Here is a 14,096-nt window from a genome sequence, read left to right as displayed (position 1 = left end):
GAAAACTTTGATTTTAAATTGGAATAAATAAATCTTCACATCTTTTTTCCAGTAATTTAAATACCTTCTATTGCCACTGGAGACGAAAAAGGAAAATAAATAAATAAATACATTTTCTTACTCTATAGTGTACATAATTGCCGGGACCGGACCAGGTTGCTATCGTCATTCGACACAATTTATCAATCGCACTAATTCGCAATCACAAAAAGGTCACGAACAACACTACCCGTCCTTTCCCTTCTCCGTTTCTCTCTTCTTGCTGTACTATCAGCGCCCTGTTACTGCCGAATTTGAGAGCAAGTGGTTCCAGATGAGCGTAGTTAGGGCTCAAGGTAACTGCGTCGCAATCCTTACACTTTCTCCTTCTTCATCCATCAATCGATGCTCACACGGCTCTGCTTCTTCAGGTTCCTCTCTCTCACCCTATCTGTGACTATGCGATGCTATGTTGATTCACTTTAATCTAGTTTTTTACCTTTGTTTTTGTCAAATTCTTCTACGTGTTCTTAGTCGATTGATTTAGAGGATTCTGGTTCATATTTACGATTTTTCAATAGAACTTTTCTATTGTGGATTCACTAGGACATGTCAAGTCCTCCACGATCGGCTCCTTCTCAGTTTAGCGATCTGAAACCGCTAAATGTTTGTTGATTAATAAATCATGAAATTAAGGACAGGCGTTAGTGAAATCGGTGAATGTTACCAGTACTATTGTTGCAGAGACAGAGACAGTGAGAGATGATGGGAGTTTTTTTTTTTTTTCCTGAAAAATTAGTTTAAAATCGCCATCACCGGGAATAGGGACCATACAGAATTTGGCGCAAATCAGGGCACATCACACTGGTCACTGGGGGGTTCAGCCCAATCATGGCCCATCAATTCTATTGGGCCCTACATTCACGTGGACGGTCATGGACTCGTGGCCGGTGAATTTATTGGGCCCCACATTCATGTGGACGGTCATGGACTCATGGCCCGTCAATCTATTGGGCTCTAGAACTTTATTAAATTTTAGTGCTTTTTTTTTTCTCCTTGTTCTGAGGTTCATTATTCACGAGGACGTGTCGAACGGACGACAGATAGTGCGTTTTCTGGCAACATTATATTAGGAGGAATGGTTCAGGTTTCCGTCACACGCATTAGGAGCGCGTGTATATATTTCCGACCAGATTGGCTTAAGTACTCATTTCTACAACACATGTTATATGTTCCCCTGTTGTCGAATTGTGATCCCAATCCGCAATCTCCCAGAGCAGCGGGTGTTGAAAGCTTAAACCCTGTACTCTCCAGTTTGCTTTTGTCATGGGCGGTGTTAAAGCTGCACTGGTTGTGCGTTAATAGGAGTTGCCGAGTTGGGATGGCACTCCACGCAAAAGACCACTTGATTTTGTCTCTGATGTCTATGGTTTATATGGACTAGAGTGAAAACCGTAACGTCTCTTGCGTGGGGCACGTGGGGCTATTATGTCCAGCCGCCTGTCAGTGGGCCCCTACTACCTTTTGAAGTGCTTGATTGGTTATAAATTTTGGCCATACCCAAGTGACCATGAGTGTCCCCGCTTTGTAGAGAAACTGCAACTTGGTCTCTAGAGCAGTTGAACTTCTTGGTGTGAGTTTTAAATAGTATTGCTGTTTCACATTGCTGCTATGAAATGCCTTCGTCTGGTTTCTTTGTCAGGTTGATAAGAACTGCTTGCTCTGTTTATTTCTGGCACGTTTTGATGTTCTTCCCGGATGTTTATTTGGGCAATGGCTTGTATGTAGATTGTGGATGCAATTGTATAACTGGTTTCATCGTTCTATGCAGATGATGTAACTTGTGGGACACCAACTTGGATTGGTAAGGGCCTCACTTGTGTTTGTTTTAAGCGAAAGGGTGTTTATGAAAGAATTTGCATCAACCTGACTCCCCTACAGGCAAGTACGCCAATTTATCAAGAAATAAATGAAAGGAGCGCGAAACACTCTTTTTTTATAAAAAAATTATCAGTTTTCATATTTGAACCAATGAGGTTGCCACTTCTTGGCCATGCCTTACTGGTTTGAAGTCACTTGACAACTTCTCTATTGAATTGTTTCCATGGTTAAGTGGTTGTGTTACCCCTAGCAAAATGCCTCAAATATTAACGGGAGCTGACAATTGTATAGTTGGTCACTCTCTCTCATTAATCCTTCCTATCTGCTGGAATTTTGTGTCTTTTCTATTTTCTGGATTGTGCCCTTTGCATAGCATAAAGAATGCATTCTTCAGCTTAAAACTGCATCAAATTCTGGTGAAAGAGTGCATACAATTTTGGGGAATACTAGTCTTGTATATATTGCTATTCTTTTAGCTGGCTGTTAGGTTGCCACTGTTCTTGCATAAACATAGTGTGCTGTATCTGTATGTGATGGACTTGTCCAAATATATGCAGGAAGAAAGACTGAGAAGGTTGAAGCACCGGATGAAGGTTTACTTTGATTCTTCTAGGCCGGATCACCAGGTGCATTTTGGTGTTCACAAAATTGATAGTTGAATATAGCATAGAAATGCTTGTGAGACTGTCCAAGATAACAAAAATGAAACATCCATAGTAGGAACTCTTTTCAAATGACCAATTGCACACATGAAAGAATGCCTAGATGGCAGGGGCTAAACCCAAGGGTGGCATAATATAAGCTTCCAAACTGGGTTTTCTTTCTGGACAAGGATTAAAGAATTTCTATCTAGGAACTCACAAAGCAATCTGCTTGAAAACAGGAAGCTCTGAAAGCTTTATGGTCTGCTACATTTCCTGGTCAGGAACTGCATGGTTTGATATCTGATCAATGGAAAGAAATGGGATGGCAAGGAAGAGATCCATCTACTGATTTCAGGTTGGTTTTCCTTTGTCTTTTGCTTTCTTTCAGTGTATGGTATACAATTTTTTTATTGAAGTCAGGCATCTCAAAACAATTAGCTATACGTTCTTTTCTTTTTTTTTTTCTTTTTCTGTTTCTTTCTGATAAACAGAGGGGCTGGATTCATTTCCTTGGAAAACCTGGTATTCTTTGCAAAGACATTCTCAGTAAGTACATAAGCTGTCATACAGTAAAAGCACTTCGATATTCAATCTTCTTGCCAATCATATAGATTAAATACCATTTGCTGGAAAGTGGAATAAGATAACTAAGGGCTTCAGACTTTGCTGTGGGTGTCTTTTTGCAAACATACATTGTCTTTTGATTATACTCTCTTCCATTAATTGTTCCAGACATCGTTTCAACGTTTATTGAAGAAACAAGGAGGGAAGCGATCTTCTTGGGAGTATCCATTTGCTGTTGCAGGTGTAAATATCACATTCATGATCATGCAAATGCTTGACCTTGAGGCCTGTAAGAAACTGATGTTCTTCTTCCCATTTTATACTAGAATTTCCGAAGTTGAGCTTTTGGAGGGTCAAGCTCATTATAGACCGAACTGATCCATGAACACATTTTTATCTGTGAATTAGCTTGAAGCTCAAGTCCCTTTTTAGTTTTTTTTTTGGTGTGAATATTGTTAATAAAAGTCCATTTATTTGTTTGCAGCAAAACCTAGGACATTTGTCAGATCAGTTTTCTTACAAATGTTGTCAGGTAAGAGCCCGGCAGTGCACCCTAAACTCTGTTTTGACTTTTGAGTCATGTTATATGAAGCTGAGCGGATGCCTAAACTCACTGGATTCTTTCTGCGGTTACATTGTTCTGATTCTCATCCAGAAAATGAATGGGCATTTGACTTGCTGTATTGTGTGGCTTTTGTGGTCATGGACAAGCAGTGGCTAGAGAGGAATGCCAATTATATGGAGTTCAACGTGTGTACTCTACTTACTTCCTAATTCAACAAAATTGACAGTGAATCTTCTGCCATTTACAGAATCATACAATGTTTTATTGTTTGCAGGATGTATTGAAATCCACCAGGGCTCAGCTTGAAAGAGAACTTCTAATGGATGATGTTCTACGGATTGAAGACATGCCTTCTTATTTCCTTCTCAGTTAGCAAGTCAACTGGAACTTCATTTTCCTGCACGCTTTTATTTAACTTCAAACTTGTACATCCCTTTCTCTTTTTCACACACATACTGGAGTGAAATCTCAATTGTTTTTGTATAGTGTATACAGCAAATCCTGGCCCTGCCATTTAGTTTTAAGCTTTGTATTCTGATGGGTGTGGCCCGGCTAAAGAACAAAGACAATGGTGAGGCAGCAACTTCTTCTTATTTTCTAAATTGTGTATTTCCATCTGAGAAGAATGCGGCCTTCAAAGTAATTTGGATAAGGATATTGAAATGAATTGTCATTACAGACTGTTGGTACTTGGTATGGTCTATTTTAGCTCTAGATGCATGAACGAAACCTATGGAGGATGGCTATTGGCTTTGATTTGCTCTACCATTCCACAAGTGCTTTGTTCGTGTGGAAACAACTAGGAGCTTCTGTGTTAGGACTCCCTAACCTGACCTTGACTATCTTTATAAGATCTTGTCTTCCTTCCCAAACACAAATCCAAACCCAACCCATCACAAGATTTTCATATGGCCTTCCAGGACCTTACAGGTTCACGATTTTAAAATGCATCTTACTAAGTCTTATAACATGTCGATATCTTTGCTTTTTTTTTCCTTTCAATTTTGATGCTCCGAAGCTGGATAAATTTCAAACCCAAATTTGAGGTGGCCTATCCTTAGGTCTGAGGGCCGCACTCATCATGAATCGCATTCCAAATGTTTTCCCGGCGTGTTCCTGTTTATGGATTTGGGTTAAGTTCTGATGTGTTCCCGATGTGTTCTCAATATAAAAAATCGACCTTTTTCATTGCTACATAAAGATTCAAGAGTCTTGTCTATCCCTTCCAAGTAATTCAATCTTAAAGCTAGGAGTTGAAGACTAATCATCACTTATTCGTGGTACACAAAAGGTGAATAAGGTGGGACGCTGCTTTTGAAAAACTAGGTGTCTACTGGAATTGGACAAAATGTCTCTAACACGTGCAGGGTCATGATTGGAGATGATTCAATACTTTCTTTTTTTTAAACGAGAAGGGAGATTCGAACCCTAGTACTAGGGTGATTTAATACTAACTTGTAGCAAAAAGCTTTGGTTGTCCAGATTTTAGCATTGGATGTAATATCTTTTTCATCCGAGTATGGATTGCTTGGGAATCAAGCATTTAGATAAATCTCTATCTAAGATTAATTCGATTGTGACAAATAAGTGAAACATCACAGAATAAGAAACTCTTTAGCTTTCATGAATTATGGTAAAGACAAATATGTGTCTCTTACCTTTTCAATTTTCAGAAAGGATGGGAAATAGCTGTGCTGGAGCATCAACTGAATTGGCTGATCCTTGAACACAAAGCCAGCCTCAACAACACCTACCACTGTCAGCCTTGTCTTTCAAGCAAAACTTACACCCAAAGCCCCCACCATCTCTGTCTTTCTCCACAGTTATCAATGAGAGCAGACCCACAGCTACTGAAAGAAGTAGTGGAGGACGCATCTGTTCCAAAACCATTTCCTTCAACATATCCTAGCATCTCTCCAGTTCCACCAAAAACCAAAAAGACAGTAGATGGGTTCAACTAATACACCTATTGGAATGCGAAGCTCTACGTTAATAGAAACATCATGTGGCTATTTACTTCAAGAATTGCAGGCAAGTGATCGTTTATAAATTATAGTGATATTTATAATCTAATGGGCTTTGCTTTTTCTAACTTCTTTTTTTCATTTTCCTTAATACAAAGCAGATGATATGGGATGAAGTTGGTGAGGATAAGTTTGAAAGAGAGAAGGTTCTGCTGGATCTAGAACAAGAGTGTTTAGAGGTCTATAGGAGAAAAGTGGACAATGCAAATATATCAAGGGCTCGTCTGCATCAGGAGTTGGCAGAATCTGAAGCTGAATTTACCCACCTTCTTTTGTCGCTCGGAGAACGAGTGCTTCCTGGAAGGGTAGGTTATCCATCAATCTCTGTCAGTAGTCAGACACGCATTAGAAAACAATTGCAGGTTTTTTCCCGTAAATGGGACCTATTTTAATAGCCCTTGTGTAATCAGAACTTCAAATCATTCAACAGCGTATGAATCCAGGAACAGCATTGCATATTATATAAAAACATCAAGGAAAAAAAAATCTAGTTCCTGATGCAAATATATTATACTCATATATTACCTTGTTAAAGTTGAATCATATGCATCACAATACCTTTTTCCCTGTAATTCTAAAGGCCAAGCATGCTATAATTTAAACTGGGCATATACACTGCCTATTTAATCGCCAAATTCCAACAAGTGCTCACCTTGCCCTAATGATTTTTACCTGGCTCATACTTCCATGCTCGTTACAATTACCATCTATACAGCCAGAAAAGATTTCTGGAACACTGAAGGAGCAGCTCGATGCCATCACACCTGCATTGAGGGAGATGCGGTTAAGAAAAGAAGAGAGGGTCAACCAGTTCAGAGCTGTGCAAGGGCAGATTCAGAGAATATCAGCAGAAATAGCAGGTCAGTCAGTATATGATGATTCATCAACAAATGTGATCATAAACGAGAATGATCTTTCACTGAAGAAACTTGAAGAATGTCAGACTGAGCTACAAACACTCCATAATGAGAAGGTACCACGACAATGATTTGGGAATGTTTTGCGTACATTCCGCAGACTTTCTTTTTTAAATATATGTGGGTCTTTACCCTCCTTTAACAAGGATTCTAAACATGTATCCTTCTCGTATTGACACCAAAGAGCGACAGGCTCCAGAGAGTAGAAGCATATATAGGCACAATCCAGAATTTATCTGCAACATTGGGTATGGAGTCTTCCATGATTATAACAAAGGTTCATCCAAGCTTGAATGAACTTTGTGGAATATCAAAAAACATAAGTGACAGCATTTTGGAAAAACTCAACAGCACTGTGGTATCCCTCGAGGAAGAAAAACAAAAGCGACTTGAGAAGGTGAGTCTTATGTAGTAGACCCTCTTTTAAGCAAACTATTTCGACAAGATTTGGCACCTATGCAGCAGAAAATCATGCTGCCTAGGTGATATGTAGATATAAATACTCAGAATGATGACATGTAACTTGAAATGTGAAGATGAAGCAACCAAAAATATGGTAAAATCAGAAGTTTATGATATAGTTAGTGCACTCAAGGTTTTTTCCAGGTTTCCAGCCACACTCATCGTCTCCACCCCTTTTGTTCTTTATCACTAAGATTCAGCCCACTCTGTTTTTCCTGAATTTGTCAGCTTCACCATCTTGGAACAGCACTGACAAACTTGTGGAATCTTATGGACACACCCTATGAAGATCGTCGACTGTTCTCACATGTTACTGGCTTATTATCAGTCTCCTCAGTGGAAGTAGCAGATCCCGGAAGCCTTACGTTAAATATAATTCAGCAGGTAAGTATATATGATTTATTGACTGCAACATTTTGGAAGCAACTACACATAACAGTTAATTAAATTCCTTTTAAGGCCGAGGCTGAAGTCAAGAGACTGGATCAGTTAAAAGCAAGCAAAATGAAAGAACTTTTTCTCAAGAAACAGAATGAACTGGAGGAGATATGCAACAACTCACATATGGGGATCCCTTCAAGATTAGAAATGGAAAATATCATGAAGCTTATAAACTCTGGTAGGTTCAGTTAAAAAATTTGTTCTTTTTCAACTTTTTAACTGCTATGGCCCAGATACTGACATTAGTCGTACCATAGGGGAGATTGATCACGCTGATCTCCTCATGAGCATGGATGAACAGATTTCAAAAGTAAGAGAAGAAGCCTCTAGCAGGAAGGGAATAATGGAGAAGGTGGAAAAATGGCTGTTAGCACGTGATGAAGAGCACTGGTTAGAAGAATATAGCATGGTTAGTTCTCCCACAAACTGATGTACATCAAGTTTAATAGGTTCCAATTGCTGTATCCAGATCATGTTTCCTATTGCCCGCATGTTTTCAGGATCAGAATCGATATTCAGTTAGCAGAGGTGCTCATAAAAACCTGAGACGTGCAGAACGCGCCCGAATAATGGTCAAAAAAATCCAAGGTAGAATTGGAAATTTCCAATATGTTACAATTCTAACTCCAAAAGGAAGTTGGACATCAAAACTTCTATGCTTTGATCTAGTTATGTCAAACGAGAAAAACAATTTTTGTAGAGCAAATTTTTACCCTAATACATTCTCCATACCATCACCACTCCAGCACTCCTTCACCAAATTGTAAAATGACAGAAAATACATAGAAGATGCACTTAAAGCGGTGTTACATGCAAGCTTAACCAAGTAGGATGTTACCTGGATGAGTTGGAATTAATATCTGTATTGATTGCAAGCAATTCCTTTTAATCTCAAAACATACAGTGATAGGGCCTGCAAATAACATTTATGGATACATGCGTGAAGATAGCTATCTACATTTGTGTGTCAATGTATGCATATATGTATTTGTTAGTTACATAGAAACATTATGCAGCTTTGGTGGACTCACTTATGGAAAAGACTAAAAGCTGGGAAGAAGAAAGAAACAAAGTTTTCTTGTATGATGAGGTAAGATAATTTATTACAGGAGATTGTATTGAACCTATTATTTCATTTGACTATCTGCTACTTATGTGTGTGGTTTGAAAGCAAAAGGAAATGTCCTTAATGTTGTACGAGGAACACAAAGGTAAGGTTTTCATTTCTCTAATAACTGCTGTTTTCCCGGCTAAACATTGAAGGGGGAGAGGGGGATAAAAAGCATTCTCAGTCAACTCTTTTGTTTTAACATTCTTTTTTTCCTTTTTCCAATGGCGTTGATTTCGTATCAAACAAAAAAATGCATTTGTTATAAAGCAAGTTTTCCTAACAGCAATAAGGTCTTCTAGATCAATGGAGAGCTGCTATAAGAATCATTCTCCTTGGCTGGACACGATAAAATGTAAAAGCTCGTTTTGCAATGGTAAAGTTTAGTCAAGTAGCACCATCAGTTCAAAAGTCCTGTTTAGGGATATTCTTAGTCAAATTCATTAATAGAAAAAAAAATGTATCTTCAATAAATAAATATCTATATTAATGTAGGAAATCCATGAAAAGTTTGAAATACTTCAAATGTTGTGAATCCATGAATTGATCCTGCACTGGTTTATAATAGATTTTAAGCTCCTATTAGGAGACCTAATAAATTTGTTGCATGATTTATGGTTTTCTAAGGTACCTCTCCTGGCAATGTTGGAAGAATACAACATGCTAAGGCAAGAAAAGGAGGAGGAGAAGCAAAAGCAAAGGGTAATATGCATGTTTTGTATTCCTCCTATGGTAGTAGCCTTCGAAACATTTTATAAAGATAAGCATGTAATGACAAAAAATAATAAAAAGAAAAACCAGCATGGTAGGGCATCTATAATGAGCTTACCTATTCTAGAGGCTGATGATGCAGGAAAATAAGAAGGTGCAAACCCAAGTCATACTCGAGCATGAAAAGGTGATAGGGTTCAGGCCAGGCACCAGTAGTCGCCGTATTCTAAACATGAGTTTAAATGGAGGTTGTAGTACTGCTACCCCTCTAAACAGAAGGCTTTCTCTAGGTATTCAACAGATGGAATCCAACAGTATCAATTCTGCAACTCAAGGCATTTCCTATGTAAAAGAAGGAAGGAAAATTCATAACCAAAAGATGTTTGCTCGATCCAACTTCGCTTCTCATCTTAGAGATGAAACAGCTTCAGTGGTGTCAACATTTTCTGGCCCTTTGTCTCCTGAATTTTGAATTAGATTTCCAATGCCATTGGGAGTCATGGAGCAGAATCGTTTAAAATAAGCACAGACTATGTCCTGAAGAACAATAATGTCATATAAAGTTATTAAGAACAAAATTTGAGTATTTATGCATCCAGAACCTCAAGTTCGTGACTGCAGGCAAAAATAAGAGCTTTGAGGATGCTACTTCTATGGCATGTATAGATTTTGTGTATTTGCAATTTACTGCTTTTTTAGGCATGTAAAGCAGAACTTCTCCTGACTTTCATTGTCTATGCAGGAAATATTTGACACAAAGCACAAGCACACATAGTGAACATGTAAAATTGAGTCAACACATAATTGAATTGCAAGTTTGATTTCGAATTAAATCTAGCCATTCTATAATCACAACAGATGGAACTTAAATTCGACAATGAAAATGGAAAATAAAAGAGAATCTAGGGTTCATTCGTTTGAACTGTGGTGTCGCTTGCAGGCTTAGAGAACAAATGGTCAATTCGGCGAGTACCTGGAGGTGCCAGTTTTCCAGCGGCTGGCCGAGTATGGCACTTATCAGTCTCCGGCCGATCCGATGACTGAGTTGGCACCGGGAGTTCGCCGATGAGAACATCGCTAGTTGACCGGTGCCTCTTAACGACGATTCGCACGTGCTCGAGTTTCACCATCTTTCACTTCTTCTCCTTTACAGTTTCTGCAAATTTCTCGGTGAGGAATCGGAGAAATTCCGAGAATTCCTAAAATCTCGACTGTTAAACTTTCCAAGTGAACCAATTCAAATCTCACATTGAAAAGTTCTCTCAAAAAATACTCGCTGGCGGTGTCGTCCGGCACGGTCATAGGCGACCTCCTGCAATCCTGCTGCAACGAAATAGAGATTTATCTCCCCGAACCCCCAACGACGTCCACGTGGCAGAAGACTTTTTGTACGTCCACATCGCAGAAGGATAAAGTCTAAAACCCTCCAAGATATTTTTCTTCCCTTTTTTTAAAACCCTAACTCCAGAAAGCGGCCACGGACTGAGTGAAATTTCTCTCACTTGAAAACCCTAGAACTCGTCGTTGCAGCATCCCTGAACGTGAAAAATGGAGTTTTCGCAGAGCGACTTCGATCGGTTGCTTCTGTTCGAGCACACTCGAAAGTCCGCTGAGGCTGCCTACGCCAAGGACCCGTTGGATGCCGATGTACGTCTCTTTTTTTGCAGAACCCTTTACTTCTTTTTTACTGTTTATTGATCGTAATTTTACCTTCTTATTGTTTATGTAAATATACTTGATGTTTGATGGTTTTTTTTCTCAATTATTATGATTGATCGTCAACTTTTTAATTTTCTTGAGTGTTGGCGGGTAATTAAATGAAATTATTTCCGTGGAGAAGTTCCTTGATATTATGGTATGGTGGATATGATCATAGAATCTCGCTAAATGGGGTGCAGCATTGATTGAATTGTCTCAATTCCAAACTGTTCCAGAAGCAAAGAATATGTTAAATGGTATGTATTTTTGGCTGAATGTTTGGCATGTTTTGCTGTTTTCTTGTTTGGAATACGTTTTCTTTATTTACTGACAGCATGAATATTAATTGCTTAGATGCAATGTCAAAGTTAGAGGAGGCTTTGTCTATAGACCCTGCAAAGCCTGATGTTCTGTGGTACCTGGGGAATGCACACACTTCGTTTGCATTTATGCTCTCTGACCCTGGTGAAGCTAAGGGTTATTTTGATAAGGCTGCTGATTTTTTCCAAAAAGCAGTAGATGAGGTAACATTCAATTTAAAGCTCTGAACATGCATTGTGCTAACCGAAGCTTAAAGCTGGAACCTGTTACTGTAGGATTCGACTAATGAACTCTACCGCAAGTCTTTAGAAGTTGCTGCCAAGGTATTCTCTTGTAACCTTCTCTGATTAGTAGTTTATGCGGATATGATTACTTGACATACAAGAATTCTAGACTAAGATCCAATATGACTTTTCCGAAAGCTCTAATTTGGTGGTTGCATATATAAGCTGGCTGTTATCTATTCAGTAAAAGTTTTTTTTATGGATAATTTTGAAGAACCACCAAGAACATGCAGAACATGTATCTGTGTATTATTCTTTGAAGTTCATTTTCCAGTTTAGTTAATGTGTTGGTCTTAGAGTATTTGGGGATGTAGTTTATGAACTCTAGAATTTTTGCTTCGATAGATTTGCTCCATTGATTTAGAGCAGGAATTATGGATGTGATACATTAGGGATCCCAAACCCACAAGGCTTGATATTGTGGCATTCACAATAGCTTTGCTTCATATGCCCCATACAATTGATGAGAGTTATGAGAGTATGAGGGTGGTTATGGTGGTCATCATGTAACCATTTTTCTCCACTCTTTTTTACATAATTTGAATGTTTATTGTATAAATACATATATTGACAAGCGAGATATATGGAACACAACCTTAAATACATGGTTAAATTTTTTTACAAATTAGTGACCTTGGGTGGTCGGTAGCATGCACTTGGTAGAGGCTGGTATTTTTCTCTGTGGGGAATCATTGGTTTACAGAGGGGTCGTGCGATGAATATCTTGGACTCTATGAGGTTCAGTTACTTGATAAGTTGTTGGACATTTGTGGGGATGATTCCTTGGTGATGTTATGTTTGTTTGTGATGCCTTGAGCTGGAGGTGTTCTTTGCTGTCGATGTTCTAAATCAATTGATTTTTAGGATTAGTGGAACTGCTTCAACAATGATTTTGATAATATTTATTTTATCGATTCGAGTTGACATCATGGTGTGACCATGGCTGAACTCATTGCTGTTTGTTTTAGGCACCAGAGTTGCACAAGGAGATCCATAAGCATGGATTTAGTCAGCAGCAGAGTGGGGATGGGGGATCGTCTGCTTCTGCTAATGCAAAGGTGAGAGAAATGCAGCTTTACCTAAGCACAAGTTTATTTTAGACTTGCATTTTCAGGACCTTTTCCCTGTTTTGCATATATAATATTTGAATAAAAAGAATCTTTGTGGTTGCCTTAAGTCGTTAACTATGATCAATTGCTGGTGATGGTGGGTGAAAGCAAATGATTTTCTCTGTACACAAATATGTAATATTTGCTGTTTAATTATTACCTTTTTCTTTTCTTTCAGCTTTCTCATTTGTGTGTACTTTACTTTCAGAGTCTTTTGACGTAGTTTTTCGTTCTTTCGAGGTTCTTGGCCCTCCCCTCTTTTTATGTTAACCTGCTGTGGAAAATAAAACTTTGTACATATGTCCTTTTTCCTCTCCTAGAAAATATTGTTTTACTTTCTTAGTTTCTTTCAACTGTTCCTCGTCTTCCTTATCAAAATAATACTTTTTTAAATGATTACCCATCACAATCTTAATTTAGGTACTTTTCGTGGCTATTATTGTCTGTTGTGTTTCTAGATCATTCTATGGTGTTATGGTACATGTTTCCATGTTAATATACACTCAAGTGAAAAGTTAAGTCTTTCTTCAATCTGGTTTAGTGCTAGCCATGGTTGAGATTGATGGACTTTGTTGGTCTGAAGACTCTGAACCCCTTCTTCTCTCAGTAAATTATTAGTCTAATCCCATATATATTCCTTGGTGTAGTTGGATAATATGTGAAATATTTTTTATTTTTGCAGAAAGTTTTGAGCAATTACTTTTTATTGAGGATTGCCAATGCCAAGCCCACTTGGACACCTGTATAGGCAATTTTCTTACCTAGGTTTTAATTTAATTGGAGATGGTCCATTATAGGTGTGATTTGTGACAAACTGTGAATGGAAATGGGTTAAAGTATGCTAAGGCCCTGAATTTGTGTTGTGGAGAAAGAATAAAATAATGAATTAATTGATCGTTCTCACATTTGTGATATGGTTGTTTGGATTGACTACTGCCTGTTGATGGGCACTCCTTTTTCGTGTAGATTGTTTTTTGTATTTCTGTTTTATTCTCTCTCTTTTTTCCCAGAGTTCTAAGAAGAAGAATAAGAGCAATGATCTCAAGTACGACATTTTTGGATGGATAATCCTAGCAGTTGGAATTGTTGCATGGGTGGGAATGGCAAAATCCCATATCCCTCCCCCTCCTCCAAGATAAGCCCATAAACTTGCTCCATGTTTAAAATAACCATGTCTTTGTTTTTGTTGGATGTTTTCAAAAATGAAGAAGTAATGAACCAAATGAACCGGGGAAGTTATAGTAAGTTCAATGTTGCATGTCGCATTGTAGCCACGTTTATTTTGATTGCTGTTGCTTATGTATTATTTTCTAATTTTGTTAAGCTGATAATTTTTTCTTAAATTATGACTTCTCATCATGGATATTTAATATTTTCACCATGTACTC

General features: G+C 38.2%; 4 protein-coding genes across 8 annotated transcripts; 3 read left to right on the top strand and 1 right to left on the bottom strand.

The window, feature by feature from the left end:
- Positions 1–104: 104 nt before the first annotated feature.
- On the top strand, positions 105–4,313 carry LOC119992108 (ELMO domain-containing protein C-like). 2 transcript variants are annotated; one of them, XM_038838738.1, is made up of 9 exons: positions 105–410; positions 1,811–1,920; positions 2,418–2,486; positions 2,744–2,859; positions 2,996–3,050; positions 3,237–3,357; positions 3,553–3,600; positions 3,724–3,818; positions 3,908–4,313. In XM_038838738.1, the coding sequence occupies exons 1-9, from the start codon at positions 314–316 to the stop codon at positions 4,004–4,006; spliced, it is 810 nt and encodes a 269-aa protein (XP_038694666.1). In that variant the 5' UTR covers positions 105–313; the 3' UTR covers positions 4,007–4,313. The 2 variants fall into 2 exon arrangements, with proteins under 2 accessions (XP_038694666.1, XP_038694664.1); XM_038838736.1 differs by lacking the exon at positions 105–410 and adding an exon at positions 1,215–1,681.
- An 808-nt stretch (positions 4,314–5,121) lies between these two features.
- On the top strand, positions 5,122–10,403 carry LOC119991663 (65-kDa microtubule-associated protein 8). Of its 2 annotated transcripts, XM_038838054.1 has the most exons (12): positions 5,581–5,664; positions 5,759–5,962; positions 6,373–6,630; positions 6,759–6,971; positions 7,265–7,420; positions 7,496–7,655; positions 7,735–7,886; positions 7,978–8,065; positions 8,494–8,567; positions 9,213–9,287; positions 9,439–9,786; positions 10,270–10,403. In XM_038838054.1, exons 1-11 carry the CDS (start codon positions 5,581–5,583, stop codon positions 9,766–9,768), a joined length of 1,794 nt encoding a protein of 597 aa, XP_038693982.1. In that variant the 3' UTR covers positions 9,769–9,786; positions 10,270–10,403. The 2 variants fall into 2 exon arrangements, with proteins under 2 accessions (XP_038693983.1, XP_038693982.1); XM_038838055.1 differs by lacking the exon at positions 10,270–10,403 and having other exon boundaries at positions 5,122–5,664; positions 9,439–9,833.
- On the bottom strand, positions 5,841–10,635 carry LOC119991666. Of its 2 annotated transcripts, XM_038838058.1 has the most exons (5): positions 10,424–10,635; positions 10,270–10,335; positions 8,316–8,390; positions 6,310–6,421; positions 5,841–5,981 (listed from the first exon to the last, which is right to left on the bottom strand). In XM_038838058.1, the coding sequence occupies exons 1-5, from the start codon at positions 10,596–10,598 to the stop codon at positions 5,975–5,977; spliced, it is 435 nt and encodes a 144-aa protein (XP_038693986.1). In that variant the 5' UTR covers positions 10,599–10,635; the 3' UTR covers positions 5,841–5,974. The 2 variants fall into 2 exon arrangements, 1 of the variants encoding a protein (XP_038693986.1); XR_005466248.1 differs by lacking the exons at positions 5,841–5,981; positions 10,270–10,335; positions 10,424–10,635 and adding an exon at positions 9,415–9,552 and having other exon boundaries at positions 6,116–6,421.
- A 118-nt stretch (positions 10,636–10,753) lies between these two features.
- LOC119991664 (mitochondrial import receptor subunit TOM20-like) lies at positions 10,754–14,067 on the top strand. 2 transcript variants are annotated; one of them, XM_038838056.1, is made up of 6 exons: positions 10,754–10,943; positions 11,173–11,251; positions 11,349–11,518; positions 11,591–11,638; positions 12,568–12,657; positions 13,719–14,067. In XM_038838056.1, exons 1-6 carry the CDS (start codon positions 10,845–10,847, stop codon positions 13,845–13,847), a joined length of 615 nt encoding a protein of 204 aa, XP_038693984.1. In that variant the 5' UTR covers positions 10,754–10,844; the 3' UTR covers positions 13,848–14,067. The 2 variants fall into 2 exon arrangements, with proteins under 2 accessions (XP_038693984.1, XP_038693985.1); XM_038838057.1 differs by lacking the exon at positions 13,719–14,067 and adding an exon at positions 13,391–13,622.
- The last annotated feature ends 29 nt before the right edge of the window (positions 14,068–14,096 follow it).

This window comes from Tripterygium wilfordii, chromosome 22, assembly GCF_013401445.1.
Source record: "Tripterygium wilfordii isolate XIE 37 chromosome 22, ASM1340144v1, whole genome shotgun sequence".
NCBI lineage: Eukaryota > Viridiplantae > Streptophyta > Magnoliopsida > Celastrales > Celastraceae > Tripterygium > Tripterygium wilfordii.
Note: the sequence above shows the minus strand (reverse complement) of the source record. Positions and strands in the feature narration are given on the sequence as shown.